Genomic DNA, 19,387 nt, shown 5'->3' on the forward strand with positions numbered 1-19,387 from the left:
AAAATAATCGCGTACGTAAGACGCAAGATTAGAAGGAAAAAACAAACAATCAGATAGATAAATAATGAGAATTACTACGCGTAGCGTGCCTAGCCTAATATGGTCAAGCTTTGTAACATTATGTTTATTATTATTATACATGTAAAGGGCCTTGACGTGTTAATCAGGCTTGCAATTAGACCGTCCGATACACGCACGTGTCGTAAGAACTATATTTCCGGTGAAAAAACATGACGCTAAACCTATAGTGACGACAAATGAAGAGTAAAAAATTACGAGTCTTAAGTTGGTAACGTTTTCGTTACGAAATATTGAGGAAAACGTCAGTATTTTCTCATTTTTTACGATGACTTTGAAGGAACGAATATTTCAAAATATGAGTATATTTTGTTTTATTACGGTTTACCGAATTTTACACAATCCCATAATAACAGGTTAAAGTTAGGAACGTTATCGTAACGACGATTCATGCCGAGGAAAAATTGTTACTTTGCAATTTTGATGGAATTGTTTGAAATTCGGTAAGCCGTGATAAATATTTCAAAGCCATTGAAGAAATAAGAAAATAGTGATTTTCTTCCGCAATGTTTCGTTACGATAAAGTTACTGACTTCAATCCCGTTAAAAAAAATCTCAAAGTGAAAACGATTTGCTAACCCGAACACGGCAATTGGATTTTTACGGAATTGGATTGGCAAAATACGCGAGTCGTATAATTGCTGTATTAAAAAATTCGAAGTAACAACGTAACCTAAAAATGCTTCGTTGTAACATTAAATTTGCGAACAACAACAATTACATTTTTGAAAAAAAAAAGAGTCTGCATGAATTATATTTTCAAGTGAATTAGCCAGCAAGACGATAACAAAGAAGAGTGAATAACGGAAGAGAAATAAAAAGAGAGGAAAAGAGAAAGAAAGAGAGAGAGAGAGAGAAAGACAAGATAACAATTTTTACAAGGCAAACAGCGAGTTCTTTCGCCGTTCAAGAGTCTGAAAAGGAACGAACGATCTACAAAGTCATATTATCATTTCTGAAACATAATAACACGAGAGAGCAGCGCCGGTGGTTACACATCGGACTTTTCTATTTCCCACGAAAATAACATGGAAAAAATGGTTTTCGCGCTTTGTAATTTTTATAACTAGCTAACGATCGGTCCTAACGAAAAAATTCACAGGCACACTTTTGTACAGAGTTGAACGCTCTTCAAAGAAAGTCTCTCTTATCGTTTTACGATAAATCTACTCTTTCAAGTAAGATTTTTTTATCAACATCCTCAAATAACTTTTGAACGAGTGAATTTATCAGAAAATAATAAGAGACCTTTTTTGAAGATCGTTCAATTCCCCACGAAAATATGTCTGCGAATTTTTTGTACGACGCATTTTTATCTAGTTATAAAAATCAGAAAGAGCAAATACAATTTTTTTCCGTGTTCATTGTTATGGAAACTAGAAAAGTTCGATGCGAAACCTCTTGAATGATATTAATATTTCGAGCTAAAGCTGTAACAGGCGTATTATTTACATCTAAATGGAACTTTTGAACCTGTTTGAACGAAGGAGAATAATTTATTTCTTATTTAAAAAAACCCTGATAGACGCGCAAGATTTTTCGCGGCACGCATATCGTGCGTTATTTTATCACCCATCAATCCCCCCCCCTCCAACACCCTGTATTTCAACAATTTTCCACCCCGCCGCGTGCGCATAAATGAAATCGCCGCGGAACGCACGACGACAAATTTGTACTCTTGCATACATAAAACAAGACTATAAATACACGACACGTGTGTGTAAATTTAAATTTAACGCGGTTTCGCGTTAGCTTCCTCGTACCTTTAACGGCCGTTAAAGAGAGTGTGGTAAAGTAGTGAAAACGTCGTTACGACCACCGTCGGTCCAAAAATAACGCGCATAAGGGGGCGAGAGTCGACGAAAAAGCTCCGCGCGAATCAAAGACCTATCGCAATATGCCTACTTTAAGAGGGAAACAAAATAGTAGAAGTCCTCCTTACCGACGGCACAGGATTTCGCAGTTTTTCGTACGAAATTGCAAGTATACATAGCTTTTAAAAAAACTGTGCGTCCTTGCATACTTTGTATAAGAAAAAAAAAAAAAACTTCCTTCTCTCTTTCCCCTCAACGGCGGGGGGTAGAAAACTTGAAAAATAATACCTTTGGTCCGCGTGTGGAATAAAACCGAGTTTTCCGCCGTCGGCAAATCGCGACGGATAGATAACGTTTGTAAAAAACCAATAGGGTTCTCTTATTTGCTTATCCCTTCTTTCCGCGATGCAAAGAGGATTATACGCGGGACCCGGAGGTTGTAAACGACGTAGTTATTATTTGCATGTAAGTGTAACGTAAACGGCGGGGCCGTCCGTCCAATGCGGAGAATTAAATCCCCGCCCGTCCTTCGCCCGACGAACCGGGATTTCAACACCTACCGCCAGGTCAGGGAGTAAACTTTAGCGACTTACTTTCCCAATCTCAATCGTTCGGGGCAACGTGGCGAATCTAGGTTCAGAAACGCGAGCGAAATGCTTCTCGGTTTTCACCAACATAGAGACATACTCGACAACGCGTTACAGTACTTGCAGAGCAACGAATAATATTCGCGCTCACGGTCTTTCTAATCGAGGCGAAGGAGAAAGAGAGTATGGAAAAACGGTGATATAAATATTTTACGCGAACCGTCCTGCTGGTAGCAACGTGAATTTTACAAGTATTGCCAAGTCTACGGTTTCTCAAGCCTCGAATCTGACCACCACGGGCAATGCAATACGGGCGGCGCGTCGACTCGCGTGTAAATTATCAGGGATTAGAAAACTCTTCTTTTTGATCTTCAAAAATTCGGGAGTGAATATTATCGTCCAGAAGAATTATAATCCCTTTTCGAGCCCCCCCCCCCTGGCCACGAGATCTTTTTTCCACGATTGTCGCCCCGAACGCGCTCTTCACTCGACTTCCACTCGTGTTTACGCACCGTTGTTGCGCTGATCGTTATTATGATTATTATTGTTGTTGCAACGGGGCTATTTTTCGCGCTTTAATATCGTTCTCGAGCACACGGGCAGCACTATTTCCGCACCATTGGCTCGCGGATGTGTGTGTGTGTGTGTGTGTGTGTGTGTATGCGTATGCAGTGCTGCGATCCCGTACCTCTATGCACAACCTTGTACGCGCGTAAGAGTCAGAGTTCCTTCCTCCTTCTCGTTGTTACTGTTGTTGGTGTCGCTGTTGTTGTCGTCGTTTCACACCGAGGATTTAGTAACCTCTGAACTATGACTCGTGTCATTTGTTGCGGTAACACCGGGTCGAAGGGCACGATCCCTCGGCGACGAGACCCATTACAACTTTACTACGCGGCACGAGGACGACGTACCTCATTCTGGTAGCACCGCCATTTACGCGTCAATCTAACGCACTATCGTACCGTAAAACGTCGTACGTATGTACGCACCTCCGTCCGTCCGTTCGTTCGTGCGTTCCTCGTCGCGTTCCGTTGTTGTTACGTTTCACAGCTGATGACCACGACCAACCGACCATTGAGATCTGGCTCCCGTAGCAGCGCCGTCGAACTGCGACGACCGCTGTGAAACTAATTGCGACCGCAGCGCCATCCACGGAAAATCTACCCTCGACCAACCGCGGCCCCTTCTTACCGACCGAGTTTGCCGCCGTTACTGAGACTGGTTGAATCAACCTCTGACAATGAGCAGCTAATGCATAGGGGATCTTCTTTCTCGCCTATTAATTCGCCGACACTGATGTCAGGCGTACCAATATTCTTGTCGAGATACCGCATCTCATCGGCCTTGCCAACCGCAAAAAAATTTCAGTAGGATTTCTAAAGAAATTTGAGTCCGTTCAAAGTAAAAAGTTGTTTTCGCGTTAAGAAATATTGCCGTTTAGGCCGGAATCTGAATAAAATCTGAACATCTTTGACGAAATTTCAATACTGATAGAGAAATCACTAAATATGTTTCAATACCGTTAAACATCACTCTTGAAAATGAGAAATATGACGACTTATTATGGCGCCATTAAATTAGCTGAACGAATTATTGTGGTGCCATCTAAATAGATATATTCGTTTGATGGGTTGGCAACGCCGCTTGACATACGTTACAAGACACACGAATCAATTCTGCCGCGCAACAATGTAGGCCCGCGGACTTTGGAATATAATCTTTCGGTGAGAATACGAACAAAGGGAGTTACTACGCGAAATATTACAGCAATACTTGCGCCTGTATCACGCAATCAATCATCGACTACTAGTTTCAATGCTGCGCATTGTTTTGTCTAGTGATAATAATTGTTACCTGCGTGCGACGGGCGGCCTTTGATTTCCGGTATTCGTTCTTTGCTCCATTCCAATCGATACTTCAACGTGATTCCGTATTGTTCTCAAGAAATCCAATTCCTATTTTCTTCGCAGGAAACCGTCAAATGCAACGGGCAATATCTATTTTGTACCTGTCCCTGTTTCCGACTGTTATTCGAAAAAATTCGACTTTATTCATACCGACGAATTCCAATTTTCGTCGTAGTTTCAACGTGGCCTTCATTATAAAACTATCACAATGAGCTTGATATGTTTAGTCCATGATTGAGAACCTTTTGGCTGCTTTCTAGAGACTCTTTGTTGCGTAACAAACCGTATGATTATCGAACTGCGAAAAAAATGCCAATCAGTTTTGAGTGAAGAATAAACAAATTATAGTTTAAACAAGTACGCGAAGGTGGCGGGGTGGTAGAGTCAACCGGTGACGCCATCCGTGATGAAATTCAAAATTAGGCGCGAGATTTAAATGTGGAAACAATTCGTTAGACCTAAACGAGTGGCATTAAATTAATTAGATAATTGAGCTCGATCAACCGAGTTCATTTTTGATAGTTAATAATGACATCATATGATCTTTCATTTGTAACTGCAGGATATAAATGATTTTTTATTATTGAAAATAGCATTAGCATAGTTATTATAATAGTACCTAGATAGTGTCAATTCTTTCGTAATAAATATACGTAAAACTTTAAAAGGCGATTACAATATTTACGTGCGTCACACGTCTGCATTTAAAAATTGTATATAGAAAGTATCGCGCTCAGTACCGCAAAATTTGTATTTTTTTTTCTTACTATGGATACACACAAACGCGTACCTAGCGTAGGCGACGGTGTAGATAAGTATATTAAAGCCACGAGTATTTCACTTCAGTTTACCATTAATTATATATATATATACTTATACATGTATGTATGTATAATCTAAATACTAGTTTAAATTCGTGATATAATTAGAAAAATTTATCGAACGTTAAAAAGAATTCAATTACTAATAGATACACTACCTGGCGTGATCGAATCTCGAATACATATACGTGATGAGGGATGAAAAATTATGCCGTATAATGCATAAGTTATTTCCGGGGTCGGCCACTTCGCTGCATGAAGCAACCCTTGAAGGAATTCAGTCTTACGTCAATTTCTCCCTCCTCCAACTGCGAATAAAATAAGATCGTTGTGAAGCTTGAGCGATATGAACTTTTTTTCCTACGGTTCGCTGTGCAGCGCTTACCTGGTCGGGAAGGTAGATCTCCTGGTAACAGGATGGCGAAACGCATTCCCTGATGCATCGCACCTTCGTTATGCTGTTACCTTGTTGCTGCAGCATCCTGCAGGCTCCGCTCTGCTCGCAGGCCTGTTCGAACTCCCTGAAGAGCAGCTCCTGTTTCAAAGAGAAAGGATACAAATGAGGACAATCATGCTTCGAGCAAGTAATATTATTTCCTGCATTCAAAGAATAGGAGGAATATGGTATATCGTATTACTGTTAGGCAAGTTTCGTCTTGCAAAACGGAAGTAAGTAAGCTTGATGCTACCCCCGGTGATAATGATTTCTACGAATTTTTTTAGGGAAATTTGGACATTTCGTACAATTATACATAGTTTCTCATGAAAACTTGTACATTTTCATGAAAATTTGTATTCTTTCAGTAAAAAAATCTACAAGCTGCTGCAATTTTTGAAAATTTACGAAAATTAACAATTCTATACGAAAAACTAGGCATGTATTTACACATTTTTAAGAATTAATACGAATTTTGATCAAGAACGTTCGAAATTTGAATCAAAGACGTTCGTACAGTATTCCTTTCCAACCGACTCCGGCAGGTTGTAGGAGGGTAGGGCGGTACTTCGAACCAGTTGCATTGTTATGTCTGGCGCGGTAGCTGTTCGGGGACAATTGGCAGAGCGATGAGTCAGCAAATGAGGGCCAGGCAGGCACTTTTCATCTCTTTGACGACGAGTGCCTAATTTGTTTGTGTGTACAAGCACGCCGCCGCACGCGTAGGAGCGGCGCATGAACGGCCGCTTCGCCGAGAGTAGCGAAACGGAAACGAACGAGAAAGACAGAGAGAGAAAGAGATGCCTCGAGCGCCGTTTCAACCGGATGAAAAAACGGCGCCGTAGTCGATGAACACTAAGCACGAATCCCGCGAGCAGAATGAACTGGATCCACGGACCATTGGGCGGATGGAAGAGTTAGTTCAGGGATAACCAGTTTGATCCAGCATTTGTTGATAGCAAGACACCGGCAGGAGTAGCCGGCATAATCGCGTCTCGCATCCTAGCATCCCATTGGAAATATAAAACACCGGGACCGATCGACGGGAACATCAATAAGCCCGTAGTTGCGGGCCTTGCTGGATAGTCTTCCAAAACGAACCTTCGAGAATGTCGAGGATAACCGGGCTCTGGCCCCTCCTGGCGGTGCTCCTCGCCTGTTGCACCCTCTTCGGTGAGTCAGACTTTATTCAAACGTACGTTCACACATATCGTAACTCATGTCTGGACGATTTAATAGACGGTTCGACGGCCATCCAGTGCTACGAGTGCAACAGTCACACGGACAGCCGGTGTCTCGATGACGTTCTTCCGAACTCGATGAAGACGCAATGCCGCGACCAGCACACCTTGTGTAGGAAAATCGATCAGATGATCGAGTTTAAGGTTAACGGACGTACGTTCAACTTGCGTTATATACCCTACGTCATTTCCTCGATGATCCGATGATTCGGTCCGACTATTTCTTACTTCCAAACTTCTTGTCAATTTTTGGCATTTTCAAGATTCCAATAACATTAGTGCAACGGCTCAATATCATCTTGCGACGTGAGCTTCACGTTTCGGAACTTGTACATTTAGATTCTGATTACAGTTCCCGAGGATAGACGAATCGTAAGATCGTGCGGATGGGACGAGTCAAAGTACAAAGGCGAGTGTTACGACAGGAGTGGATTCGGTGGTATACAAAGGGTCTGCTCGTGCACAGGTGATAATTGCAACGGCAACGGTCATCATTCCTCCTCCTTGGTTAACGTCTTGTTATCATCCGTCGCTCTGTTTATTCTAACCAGAGAGATATCCGCGTTCTAAGATTCGCAGCTCTGACGCACCCGTTATACAATATTGACGCCTAGAAAAAAAGTCACTCGCGTCAGGTTTTTTCTTGTCTTTTGGTTAGTTGTTTGTTGCAGGTTTTTTTATGTATTTCCAGCAAGCAATTAACCAAAACTCTATATATCTCTATAGTGAAATATAAATTATTTTCATTCAAATATGACGCGGAATAAAGAGAGTTTTGACTATTATTATTAACAATACTATAGGTTTCTAAAAATTTGCAAACAAAAAGTTAATCAGACAATGAGGAATTGTGTATAGATTAGTTTTTAACCTTGAGAGGGTCGGCCTGGCTCTTTCAGGAGTCAGCAGATAATTCGAAAAAATATCGAATTTCAAGGGAAAAAAGTCGGCCCTCTAAAGGTTAATATACCAGTCAATAACTTAATACATCACGCGAATTTGCAACGATAATGAAAATTTACATCAGACCAAATATATCTGTATCATATCTAAATATACCTAGACACATGTACACACAGAAGCTGAGAGTGAATGAAATTGTACCTGTAATGTACGTATAATGAAAGATGTTTGTATTTTTGAAAGTCAAAAATTTTATAAGTATGAATGTATATATATGTGAAATAAAAACAAATTTTCCGAAAATAATTTGTGTCCAATTGTTTTTCACGTAATTTCTAAGTATGTTCTACATTCCGTGAAACACATGACAGAGGAGATGTTGGGAACTCTATGAGTAACCTTACCGGGACTGCGACTCGAGCCCTCGAAATTATTGCTTATACCATTCGGTCATGGAATATGAAACTTGATTATATACATGTATGAATCGTCAATCATATGTTGCAGGACTAATACTGAAAAAGTGAATTTATTTCGAAGGCTACACTGTTAGAAAAATTTACCTAAGCATAATGTCCCAGCAAGTCCACTTTATGTTTGTGTTATTAGCTACATTTCTGTTAGTAAATATGCCGCAAATTATTGAAATTTTAAAATTTAACTTGTCGTATCAACATTTAATTTGTAAAGTGTCCTTTTTTTTCACTTAGTAATATATTAAAAAATGGATAAAATCAACCCAAAAACTGGAGTGGATCTGCTGTGACATGTTTTTTCTAACCGTGTGTAACGTACTTATGTGAATGACGATTCCCTCTGCTCTCAGAACCGTGTAACAATCGTTTTATCACAGAATTGTTCGGTGCATGTTACGTTCTCACTATAAACCGGAAGTAACCTGGATAGCACGATGGTGAGGCTTCTTTGTAGCTCACTCAGTTCAGAGGAGGGATAATTCGCCGGTTACATTGTCCGACGCATGGTCGCGGATTGGGAATAATCGGCACAGGACTATGATTCAGTGTCTGATGATTTTTTTTCTTCCTGTTCGTTGCGGAGCGCCACGCGTTGCCAGTTTATTAGGAGTGGCACGCGAATGGACGATTTGCGCCGACTCGACGGGTCAAGTCAGCGAGGATTTGAAACAGTCCTCGGAAAAGATGTGCTCTGGCTTTGCTCATGCATTTGCCAAGTATCTTTCGTCCGGTTAGATGCTGCACTTGGTAAAAAGTCTCTCTTGACATCTTCCGTGCACCGATCGGATTCCCACCGACCTTAATAAACCCGGTTGCTCGAAGGGCAGGTAGACGGCGAAGTGCGGAATGATCTGGACCCCGCGTAACCACTTGACCAATTACTAAGTTCAGAGGTGACCAGTTCAATCCAGTGTCCGTTGATGGCAAGACACCGGGTTTCGCCTAGTGCGATGCCTCGCATCCCCGGGTCCATCCCACGTCCGAACAAGGAGCACTCATCACCGGCATTCACGATAAGCCGGCCGTTCGTTGGTCTCAGTAGACGTGAAGAAGTTTGTAAGAATGTCACCGGGAACGAGGATGGTCCTTTCACTCATGTTGCCGGTCCTCGTCTGCGCCTCGATACTATTCGGTGAGTCTGATTCCGCACGCTCTGCACTCGTCGCCAATTGTTACAATTGTGTCTAATTGATTTTCATGCACCCGCTAAGGCGATTCGAGTGCCCTGGAGTGCTTCGAGTGCAACAGCCACATCGACAAACGGTGCGCCGATTCCGTTCCTCCCGACTCGCTGAAGAGAATATGCCACAACAACGAGAACGGCATCAAGTACAGCTTGTGTCGGAAGATCGATCAGACGGTAGATTTCTCCGTCTACGAACGTGAGTCCTGCGATTTTGCATCTGCACATCCCACACCCCGGATCCTCGATTAAGTCGAGATTTCGACATCCTCAATGAACTGTGCTTGCGATTCCAGTGAAACCGGAGAGACGAATCATAAGAACCTGTGGCTGGGACGAATCGAGGTTCCGAAATCAGTGCTACGAAAAGGGTGGATACGGGGGTTACCAGAAGGTCTGCTCGTGTTACGGTAACAATTGTAATGCCGGAGATGGCCACACGCCCATCTTCTTTCTCGTCCTGTCGTCATCTTTCATTCTTGGCATCCTCACGAGAGAATTGTATACTTTGTAATTTGTAAGACTGCATTGTGCACTGTACAATCCGCAAGTCCTTTTGCTGCATGCGGTTTTTTGATGTTCTTGTCGTTGCTTTTGTTCGTTGTTTTCTGTAATCTTCGTCCTATACGTTTTAACGAACAAACCAAATCATTCATCTATTAAAACATTACGTACAGGTGTATAAATTATTATATTTGTCAAAACAGTGCAGGATACAAATACATGATCAGTTGTTATTGGTATACACGTGTACCTGTGGTTGAAATAGATTTCTTTCCGCCCCGTCACCATACCTATTCTGATAGAGTGGGAAGATATTTAGCCTTCTTACAGACGCCACCCTATACGCACTGCAGGTACTAATCACGCTGTATGTAATACTTCCTTCGTACAATGTATGCATTGAGATCATCCTCAAATTACGCAACGCGTCGGGGGCGGGTGTCTTGTGAGTGGCGTGAATACCTCGTTCTGAAATTATGATTGGCACATCATTTACCGTATTAACAACCATTAGGAAATCAAAAGTATAAACCCTGTTTAACAGTTATCCAGATTTATGTTTATATTGGAGAATTTGGATGTTGTATTCTACGTTGAGAAAATCCCGTTTTGGATCAGTGCGAGGTAAATTCGTACATGCGTGCGAATTTACAGAAAATCTACGAGCGAGTGATTCAGTTACGCAATGAAAAAATGTGCCGACAAATACTACAAATTGAAAATAAATTAAATTTCCAAAAATGGATTGCTTATCTACTTCGAGGAAACGATTATCAGGTTTGTTTTTTAATCGCTGAAACGCAAAATAGTGTCACAATTCTGAAATTCAAATTGTTGATTCTGATGGAAAAAATATCAAACAAGAGTCTATATCAATCTGGGATACTTTCCGTGTCAGTGTTACGTATTTCGTTTCATGTAACATAGAGCGCTGTACATTTTAAACATTTTTTGATTGGCAGTTCAAATTGTAGCGCGTGGAAGCTGTCGAATTAGTCACACTCAAGTTTATAAACTTGTATTTACAATTAGGTATCACGATTTGGCAAGAAGGTCTGCATATTTTTATTTTATTACGCATGTCAGCGAAGTCTGCGTTGGACTCGTTCGCATGAGAACTATTAATAATTCATATTTTGATACACTTTAATCCTACGTCCCATCGCCGTCCCATTGCATATTAATTCGTGACTGACAAATGAAGTTATATCACACAAAGCATGCTGTTCTGCGTTATACAAATTTTTTAACGTCAAATTACAAATAATAGCTGGACTTGTTAGTTGTAGAATAATTTTCTTCTTTCACGTAAAATATACATCATCAGTTTTTCATACTACATATACGTTTCAGAGAACGTTCAAATGCTTTCTCATCGATTATCACGATTATTTCAACAACTGATCCTTAGCTGTCGTAACCCTAAAAGTGGTGGCATCATTGTTCAAAAAAGCGAAGTGATACTCGGTGCAATTTTTACGCCGCAATATTTATGCATTGTAGATAAAAAACGATGTAAATGATTTTTAACTTTTTATCATTACTTCTTACATTTACCAACTTTTCAACACTGGCTCTGATTTTCTTTCCGTCCGTTCATTCGCATTGTAGTACAGTCATATGAGGTGAAAAAAGGAGTAAACCTCAAAATTGAAGATAATAAGCTATAAACTTGGGTAAATCTTTGTTTTGACATTCTATAAGTCAGCTGAAAAGTTTTATAGAATCTCGTGTACGCGAGTCAAGATATTCGATGTAAAAGGTTGCAAAACCGGTCTTTCGTAAATATCTTGTCTCCTTTGCTCTAAATGACATTTGGAGTAGTTTACAAAAGTTGTAGAGCATAAAATTCTCTGCAAATTTGGTCTGACGCAACGTTTTATACAATTAATCGTTCTTGAGATATGAAGCTAAAAGTGGGAAGCGCTTAGCCGTAGGTATGATAACGCTAGGTCAACCGTGGAATGAGTTTCATTATTAATAGCAGGCATGTGGCTTATATAATAATCCTCTTGGGAATTAATTAGTAAAAAACCATTAATTATAGTAGATAACTAAGGTTTCATCATAATTACAATATTTTTAGTAAATAATTAACTTTATAAACCGTAATAAGTAGTGGATTCCATGGTCATCTTCATCTCCACGTAATCCTGGCATGGTTCAAGCGACTTTCTATGCTATTTTTATACTCATGCAAATCACTTAAACCATCGATCAAATATATCGAGATCGACACTCGATTTTGTTTCTGTCTCCGTAAACTTTTCACTGATCTGTATAGATCGGTGTAACTTCTGCATAGAACGCTGCCTCTCTATGTTATCTTTAGACCTACAACTTTCTATTCGGATGTTATGTATCTGTGGTCTGAAAGCCAGAGGAAGAAAATTCTTCGTTATTACATAAGTACAACATATTATACACATCATTGATTGCACTGAAGTAGAGCTGAAATGAAAGCTCTTCAAACTCGTATTCTCGAATTTTGCAGTTAGTTGTGAAATGGGGGGAAGGGGGAGGGGGGACATATCAATGAACCCTAATGAAACTCACTCAACTTCAGACTGATTGATTAATTATAAAAGACCCAACTTTCGCTTGACAATTATAATCCAAGTAACTCTACGGACCCAGATGATAAAACAATTATCTTCTACGCTTATACAGTGAACAGAAGTTCACTGTTTTATCATCGGGGTCCGTAGAGTTACTTGGATTATAATCGTCACACTAGAGTCAAGTCTTTTATAATCAGCCTCTCTAAACTCGAGTGAATTTTGTTAGGTGCCATTGATATGTGATAATATTGTCGCCATCTAGGCCAATAAGTCTTCTCTTCGCGGTAAAGAGACTGCGTCGGCTCGCACGTGGGTTTATTTTTTACGTACTTGTCCTGACTCTGTTGACGATGAGTCTCTTGATTAGGCACCAACGTTATCAAAGTGAGATAGTACATTTTATTCTGTTTGCGGTTTCTAATAACTTAAATAAAGTTCAAAGATCACTATAGTTTATCCAGCGTTTATCCAACATTATAATATAACGCTGAGACCTCGTATCGTCCATTCTGAACGAGTCCGTCATTCGTAAACCGTGTTCAGAGTTCATAAAAAAATGTCGACGCCAAGATCAGCCAGGCTCGTGTCTCTGCTGGCGGTGTTCCTGGTCTGTTTCTTCATTGGTGAGTCTGATTTTCCACATTCGTCGCAACAATTGTAATCCACATTTTGCGGTATAACAGAAGGTTCGAGGGCGTTGGAGTGCTACGACTGCAACAGCCATATTGACCCCTTGTGCGCCGATGAGATCCCACCCGAATCGGCGAAAAAGCCTTGCAACGAACTTCCTGGTGGTTCTGGGTACACCCTGTGTCGCAAGATCGAACAGACGATCGATTTTTCAGTCAACGACCGTTAGTCCGCATCCTTTTTTTTATCACGCTCTTTATTTTACGTCGTCTGATATGCCAAGGCTTCGAAAACTTTAATTGACCTCTTAATCGCAGTGGAACCTGACAGACGCATCGTAAGGATGTGTGGTTGGGACGAATCCAGTTACAGCAACTCGTGCTACGAGAAAAGGCCGTCTCCAGGTATCGTACAGAAAGTTTGCGCCTGTCGCTACGACTATTGCAACGGTGGTGGTTTTTCATCCTGGTGATCCTTACCCGAAAAAGCTGGTGCAATTTTACCGCAGGTTCAAATTCTTTGTTCGTTTCATTTTTTCATACATGAATAAAGTACGTAAGTAAAGGGAGAAACTATGACGTTGCTGAGAATTGTCAAGTTCAATTAAAGCGATCTTGCTGAATCAGGAGAGCAAGAGAGTTCTGTCGTAAAACTTTATTTCTAATCTAATTAGAACTAGGAGATTTTCTTTCTCACGCAAACGTACGAGGCGAAAATTACATCTGTTACGAAAATTGAAGGCTGAAGACAGGCGTGATTGTTATGCTGCTGTCGTATTATCACGTTGTGTGTACTTAACCCGACTAGATATCGATGAATATTATTATACGTATAAACTGTTTCCCCAGACTCGTTGGGTCAAATGCCAAGATAGCGCATGGAGATATACTCATGCGATAAAATTTACTATCCTGCGATAAAAATGAACATTGATGTGAACAACGTTTTGTTGGGATGAATGTGTGCATGTCTGACGCATTTCGTAAAATCATCATACCCGCCGGAGCTGCATGTGTGCAGTTATAATTATCATTTAGTTACGTATACCAAATTTGTAAAAATGACAGACAACGATATTTTTTTGCACTTCAAGACTTGTTTTTACTTCACTATTACCCGCAGTAACGTTCAAAAATGTCTTTTTAAAATTGTTAAACGTATCGTGCGCAGCGGCAAGTACTGTAATTTCAAACAGATAAAGACGTGCATAAAATGATAAACCGTGCAGGATAAGGCCTGTCCCAAAAATATAGGTATGTATGTACCTACAGACATACAACTTTGCGACGTGGTTATGATACTATAGTATACGGCGCGTGAAAATTTCGTTCATTTTGACCAATTCAACAATCTGACTTACGTTTTTTCCCGTTTCCTTGTACGGAAATTCCGGAAACGTGAACGTCTTCGAGGTCCCATCGGCGGTTCGTCCTGTGCGAAGTTGACCGAAGATCAGCAGGATAATCGCGAGGACGCGGGGCGTCGCGGCCGCCATCTTTTCACCAACGGGATCAATAAGCGTACGGTGGCGACTCCAGTGTTCCCGGCGAACGAGATACCGACGCGCCGAAATTACTCCTTACGACTTTTCCACCGCTCAACCCCCGTCGCCAGGTTTTCTTCAGGTCAAATCTGAGGTCAAATGTCAGTCTTCTTTCCCGGCTCTCTTTTTCAACCTCCATAAACCAGAAGTGGATCCGGCTTTGATCCCCCAGCATGGCCCTTATTATACCCATTCACGTTTTCCTCTGCGTATAAAGGGGGAAAAATAAACTTAACAAAAACTGTAAGATTATACTTTGTTTCTCTATAATTTTTCGAGTACGGACCTTTTGCGTGTGGTTAGAATTTTTCGCACCTATTCGTTCTGCGATCGAAATAGCCATTTTCATCCATCTGTCCGTGTCGACATTACATTTTCGAAGGCAGCTTGGATGTGAGTAAACCGTATTCAGGCGTGACTACGCATGCATGAAGATGAAACAGTGAATGCAGGCGCGCTGTCCACAGTGCAGCAACAAGTTAATCTACAGGAACTGGAGCAGTGGGAACGGAGGCGCCTGATCGGGAATCGATATTCATAACCTCGATTCGTGTGGCCCATCAGTGTCAGTCTCTGAACCACACCGTGCGCCGTCGGCGAGGAATGGGACGAGGTACATAATCGTGTGGGGACTCATTCGGGTGTAGCGATGTATGTCTTTCTCAGCGGTCCACGGACTGCAACAAATATATGAAGGGAGTTTTAACCATGCATTAATATCCAGTTTCAACTGTAATACTGTAAATTGTAACATATTATATAGATCTGCACACCATTGAATCACCACTCACGGCACATATCTAGAATTCTCTATATACGCGTGCAATGCGGTCAATTTATAACTCTAGTCACCATCCAGGTGTAACGTCTGACGAAGCATTACAGCGGTGGACTCGACCCGGAGTAACTAGGGTTCTAATTAAGCAGATGGTACACACCGCGACGTACAAATGGACGGATAGTACGTACCACCTATGTCACATGATGGATGAACTGTGTACACACGCATATTTATGTAGTTCTGTGTTCCTATATCCGCGCAGAGTGAGGACACAGGCCCGGAGGCCACGTTCAGCCATGGATAATACATACCTATACGTGCAGAAGTGTAACTAACATCAACAATAAGAGCGAAACTGGAAGACAGGCACTCTCGCAACTTCCAGTTGTACCCCATCCTGCAGGCATCTATACTCTGCGTAGTCAGATACATAGGTATAAACGCTAAGCACACAGGGTGTTCCTGATCAAACGTAAGTTGTACATAGGTTTGTGGGTATAGGTACAGCTGGTTGAGTTTTCGTCATAGGTACTCTCTTTTGCCCTCCGCACGACATCGATCACGGTCCCTGCAATGCAAATAAAGCGTGAAAATAAAGGTAATTACTCGGTAAAATCGACCGAATTTCATCGTACAGACGAATTATATCGGCGGACGTAAATTGTACCTACGTGAGATTGTCAACTCAGCAGTTCAAAGCCAATATCTTCGAATTTCAAGAGGTCTGCATCTGACTCAAGAATGACTCGCGCTAATTAAGTTTAACCTCTTCCTCGTTCTTCTGCAGGAGTCTTCAATTCCCGTCGGCTAGGATGATCGGCGCTGCGCGGTGCCTTTGCAGCTGGTATATTCAAGTAGTAGAACTCGGTAACAAGGCAGGCGTGGACTGCAGGAACTGACAGCTCGGCCCTGCAATTTCAGTATTATTATACACTACCTACTCGCACATCCATTAGAGCTGGAATGTAATTTGGAATCAACATCGTATCTAGGACACGAACGGCAACAATGCGTACCGTATGACTTCGTGTACATATTTATATTGTATACGTATGCACCTTATTGTCAAAATGATTGATTATACTTCAATAATGCTCTGCTACGTCTTTTTCTAAGACCATAGTATCAGTCGCTCTGACCATCGATCATTGAATATAATAATATTTCTTTTACATAATTCTCATTGACATGAATTTAAAGCTCATAGACCGAAGGATTCGAGCATTGATTAACCGCATGGCTCCGGTACGTGGAGAAAGATTTAATACAGTGTTAAAACACCTTCGTCGACGAAAATACGTAATCATGGAAATATTGTAAAACTCACGACTCGCTCCACGCCGGACCCTCTACCTTTCTGTACGTTAAACTTCAATTGCTCATTCATCAATTTTCCCGGACGAGAATCGATCGTTCAAACTGGCGCACGTCACTGTTTCCCTTTTCCCTAGTGTCGATACTCATTGTCGACGGGCAGTACCTCGGCTTTTTATCGGTGCCGTCGTATCCGTTATTATACAGGTATTTTTCTTCGGTGATAAAATTAACAGAAGGATGGCTTGTCGAATGCAAGGACCCCATCAAGTCCTTTATATACACCGCCCACGCTGCTTTTGCCGCGTCACCGTCCGTGTCGTTCGTCACGCTCTGAAATTCCCATTCGCTATATTATACACCAATCAAACTTTCTAAGGACTATACAATACGTCATATTACATGTATGTAAACATGGGTATATGCAGATGGGCCCAGCCTTTGTCGGGAAGAATTATTCCGAAGTCTTGAAGGCCGTATTGGATTATTCGACAAAGGTGAGCGTGTACCGAAAAAGATACAACCGTGCAAACAGGTGCGGTTTGAACTTTCGAAATTAATATAATTTCCCCGACTGTTTTATATACCCACCCGCTTATATGAATATTTGTTTCCCTGTGTTTCCGAGCTTTAATCAAAAGTAAAGGGCGCACGTTTGTTTTCAGCCGGTGGGCTCCAGCTCACATACATATAGCAAGCCCCAAAAGCTCCGCCTGAAACTTTATCCTTCTTCTATTCCCGCTTTTCCTTTTTGTCTTTTTTCCCGTTAACTCGTGAGTTTTCTCGACGATGCGAAAACGGCGAGACTCGACGATGCGTTCGGGCTGGGCTACCACTTCGAGGAGGTTTAAGATAGGTAGGCAAGAGGTGTACCTACCGACATATTATTGATCTGCTTCAGCCCCCTTGCCCTCCGCCCCGCGCACCGTGACCTACCGATGCGATAAAACGGCTCCGTTCGCACGCGTCGAACCGATCGTCGAACGAACGTGACCTCTGCTCATCTTACATACTTATTACATACCCGACGTTTTTAATGCCCTCCTCGCTTAATAGATTTCCTTCAACAGGCTCCTCTCGCCGTGATAAGAGTTCGATCCATCGCCTCTGTCGCAGGTCCAGCTGCAATAATGATAAAAGAAACGCGTATCATGTGGAGCATGAACTATTGTATTTTTTTTTAGTTTTCTACGACATACGCTATCGAGTCCTGGTCTTATAAACATCAGGATTTCAATCGAGAAGTGTTTTAATTAGTATTCGAAGTTGAGAATTTACGCGATTGCGTTTCATACCAAACTTGCTAACTATAGGTAGATAGGATTATTCATCGCTATTACCTCGCCTCGAGAATCCACACCCGCTCGATTTTCTTATCTCTGCCATGTTTTGCGAACTGTTCCTGAGGGATTCGCGACATGTATATGGCGATGAGGGTTTCCGCAGACGGGTTCAATTCTGTCAAGTTGGCTCTGGTTAGGATTCGGCTGGTAATATTTGCGCTGCTGCACTGTAATAATTGTAAGAGAAAGTTTGCGGCTACAGTTTCGCTGTCTTGTGTAACATCATATTACATGTATCATTACGGCGGTGAGCATCATACTTACAGAAACTCGTATTTCTGTACTTACCGCATGGTACGTTGAAAACTTGGCAAAATGAAAAAACCAGCCGTATTTCTATCCGAGGGCTGCGTAAGCCCGCCAGCACGCGATATCTGCGACCCTCTGAAAGATAAACGGAATACGTGCCTTGAGAATCTTTCGATCGTGCAGGTTATACGCACACAAGACTGCGGGAAAACGTCGCCTCAAAGTAGTTAAAATTTTTATCAATCCTTACGCGGCTAAAAATTTCTAGGTTTTATTAAACAAAAGTTTTCGAATTGGTCACAAATTTGTTGCTCAGAATTCAATCGTACGTTCTGATTCTTCCAAAGTACAATATTTAACGGTCGGAACAAATGAATACGCGCGGGATAAAATCGGTTCGAAATACGGAAGCCGCATTCGGCAGGCGATTGTTTATGGTGACTTATTTTTCAAGGTCAAACAAGCTTCGAGTATTAATGGCTGCGTTTTATTTGCCAACTTCCGGAAAGGAAAGGCTTAGACAAAGTTGCTGATTGACTAATTTTTCGCCAGAGATCGATCAGACGAGTCCTTCGGTTCTTTCGTTTTCACAAAATGTGTCAAATAACACACATCCGACGATGCGTACTACAATTTGTTGAGTCGGTAAGGCTGGTAAACAAATAAAAATATGCACAGCGTGAAAGTCGGATCGAGAATCCCAATCTGGTTCGTTACGAAAGTCGAGTGGGTACAGCGAACAAATGCCATTCCAGACGAGAGTAAGAGGCGAATCGTCTGAACGACGATACAAAAGTGTGTAAAATTTACTGCGTATAACTTATTCCTTGACACCAGTATCAACTAATCCAACTCCAAACGTGAGAATCTGGTAACCGGCTCATTGAAGGAAACTGCTCAACCCGCCAAATATTCCTAGATGAGGTACAACAACAAATATCATACGAGATCCTCGTGAGTACGTCAGGATATCTAATTTTTGTTACAGGCGATTCTTCGCGAGTAGGGTGAGAGGC

The 19,387-nt window shown here is 41.6% G+C and overlaps 5 protein-coding genes across 9 annotated transcripts in view; 3 read left to right on the top strand and 2 right to left on the bottom strand.

Moving 5' to 3' along the window:
• Positions 1-3,593, bottom strand: part of Mondo (MLX interacting protein mondo) — a 26,346-nt gene extending 22,753 nt beyond the window's left edge. For 2 of the 4 annotated variants that reach the window (XM_046626162.2, XM_046626157.2), the window contains exon 1: positions 3,168-3,560. The gene's annotated coding sequence lies outside the window, so the exon portion shown is untranslated. Of the gene's footprint in view, positions 1-3,167 lie in introns of all 4 variants that reach the window. The other 2 variants (XM_046626160.2, XM_046626158.2) reach the window with 2 other exon arrangements.
• A 1,356-nt stretch (positions 3,594-4,949) lies between these two features.
• LOC124219065 (uncharacterized) lies at positions 4,950-15,109 on the bottom strand. Its single transcript, XM_046626193.2, has 4 exons — positions 14,971-15,109; positions 14,502-14,889; positions 5,593-5,742; positions 4,950-5,515 (listed from the first exon to the last, which is right to left on the bottom strand). Exons 2-4 carry the CDS (start codon positions 14,634-14,636, stop codon positions 5,435-5,437), a joined length of 366 nt encoding a protein of 121 aa, XP_046482149.1. The 5' UTR covers positions 14,637-14,889; positions 14,971-15,109; the 3' UTR covers positions 4,950-5,434.
• LOC124219063 (uncharacterized) lies at positions 6,667-8,044 on the top strand. The gene is made up of 3 exons (XM_046626191.2): positions 6,667-6,816; positions 6,883-7,038; positions 7,237-8,044. The coding sequence occupies exons 1-3, from the start codon at positions 6,753-6,755 to the stop codon at positions 7,452-7,454; spliced, it is 438 nt and encodes a 145-aa protein (XP_046482147.1). The 5' UTR covers positions 6,667-6,752; the 3' UTR covers positions 7,455-8,044.
• Positions 8,876-10,189, top strand: LOC124219062 (uncharacterized). Of its 2 annotated transcripts, XR_011177118.1 has the most exons (4): positions 8,879-9,010; positions 9,091-9,395; positions 9,475-9,645; positions 9,743-10,189. XR_011177118.1 is itself a non-coding variant. In XM_046626190.2 (3 exons), exons 1-3 carry the CDS (start codon positions 9,326-9,328, stop codon positions 9,958-9,960), a joined length of 459 nt encoding a protein of 152 aa, XP_046482146.1. In that variant the 5' UTR covers positions 8,876-9,325; the 3' UTR covers positions 9,961-10,189. The 2 variants fall into 2 exon arrangements, 1 of the variants encoding a protein (XP_046482146.1); XM_046626190.2 differs by having other exon boundaries at positions 8,876-9,395.
• On the top strand, positions 12,789-14,233 carry LOC124219064 (uncharacterized). The gene is made up of 3 exons (XM_046626192.2): positions 12,789-13,134; positions 13,195-13,365; positions 13,459-14,233. The coding sequence occupies exons 1-3, from the start codon at positions 13,068-13,070 to the stop codon at positions 13,611-13,613; spliced, it is 393 nt and encodes a 130-aa protein (XP_046482148.1). The 5' UTR covers positions 12,789-13,067; the 3' UTR covers positions 13,614-14,233.
• Positions 15,110-19,387: the final 4,278 nt, after the last annotated feature.

The sequence above is a fragment of the Neodiprion pinetum genome, chromosome 5, assembly GCF_021155775.2.
Source record: "Neodiprion pinetum isolate iyNeoPine1 chromosome 5, iyNeoPine1.2, whole genome shotgun sequence".
NCBI lineage: Eukaryota > Metazoa > Arthropoda > Insecta > Hymenoptera > Diprionidae > Neodiprion > Neodiprion pinetum.

What these genes read in the sequence shown, in the direction of transcription:
- LOC124219063 (XM_046626191.2), top strand. Translation starts at nt 6,753, where the DNA reads ATGTCGAGGATAACCGGGCTCTGGCCCCTCCTGGCGGTGCTCCTCGCC. An exon ending in CGCCTGTTGCACCCTCTTCG is followed by an intron (nt 6,817 to 6,882) that starts GTGAGTCAGACT and finishes ACGATTTAATAG; the next exon opens with ACGGTTCGACGGCCATCCAG. An exon ending in CGAGTTTAAGGTTAACGGAC is followed by an intron (nt 7,039 to 7,236) that starts GTACGTTCAACT and finishes TTCTGATTACAG; the next exon opens with TTCCCGAGGATAGACGAATC.
- LOC124219062 (XM_046626190.2), top strand. Translation starts at nt 9,326, where the DNA reads ATGTCACCGGGAACGAGGATGGTCCTTTCACTCATGTTGCCGGTCCTC. An exon ending in CTGCGCCTCGATACTATTCG is followed by an intron (nt 9,396 to 9,474) that starts GTGAGTCTGATT and finishes GCACCCGCTAAG; the next exon opens with GCGATTCGAGTGCCCTGGAG. An exon ending in AGATTTCTCCGTCTACGAAC is followed by an intron (nt 9,646 to 9,742) that starts GTGAGTCCTGCG and finishes TTGCGATTCCAG; the next exon opens with TGAAACCGGAGAGACGAATC.
- LOC124219065 (XM_046626193.2), bottom strand. Translation starts at nt 14,636, where the DNA reads ATGGCGGCCGCGACGCCCCGCGTCCTCGCGATTATCCTGCTGATCTTC. An exon ending in ACAAGGAAACGGGAAAAAAC is followed by an intron (nt 5,743 to 14,501) that starts GTAAGTCAGATT and finishes TCTTTGAAACAG; the next exon opens with GAGCTGCTCTTCAGGGAGTT. An exon ending in AGATCTACCTTCCCGACCAG is followed by an intron (nt 5,516 to 5,592) that starts GTAAGCGCTGCA and finishes TTTTATTCGCAG; the next exon opens with TTGGAGGAGGGAGAAATTGA.
- LOC124219064 (XM_046626192.2), top strand. Translation starts at nt 13,068, where the DNA reads ATGTCGACGCCAAGATCAGCCAGGCTCGTGTCTCTGCTGGCGGTGTTC. An exon ending in CCTGGTCTGTTTCTTCATTG is followed by an intron (nt 13,135 to 13,194) that starts GTGAGTCTGATT and finishes GCGGTATAACAG; the next exon opens with AAGGTTCGAGGGCGTTGGAG. An exon ending in CGATTTTTCAGTCAACGACC is followed by an intron (nt 13,366 to 13,458) that starts GTTAGTCCGCAT and finishes TCTTAATCGCAG; the next exon opens with TGGAACCTGACAGACGCATC.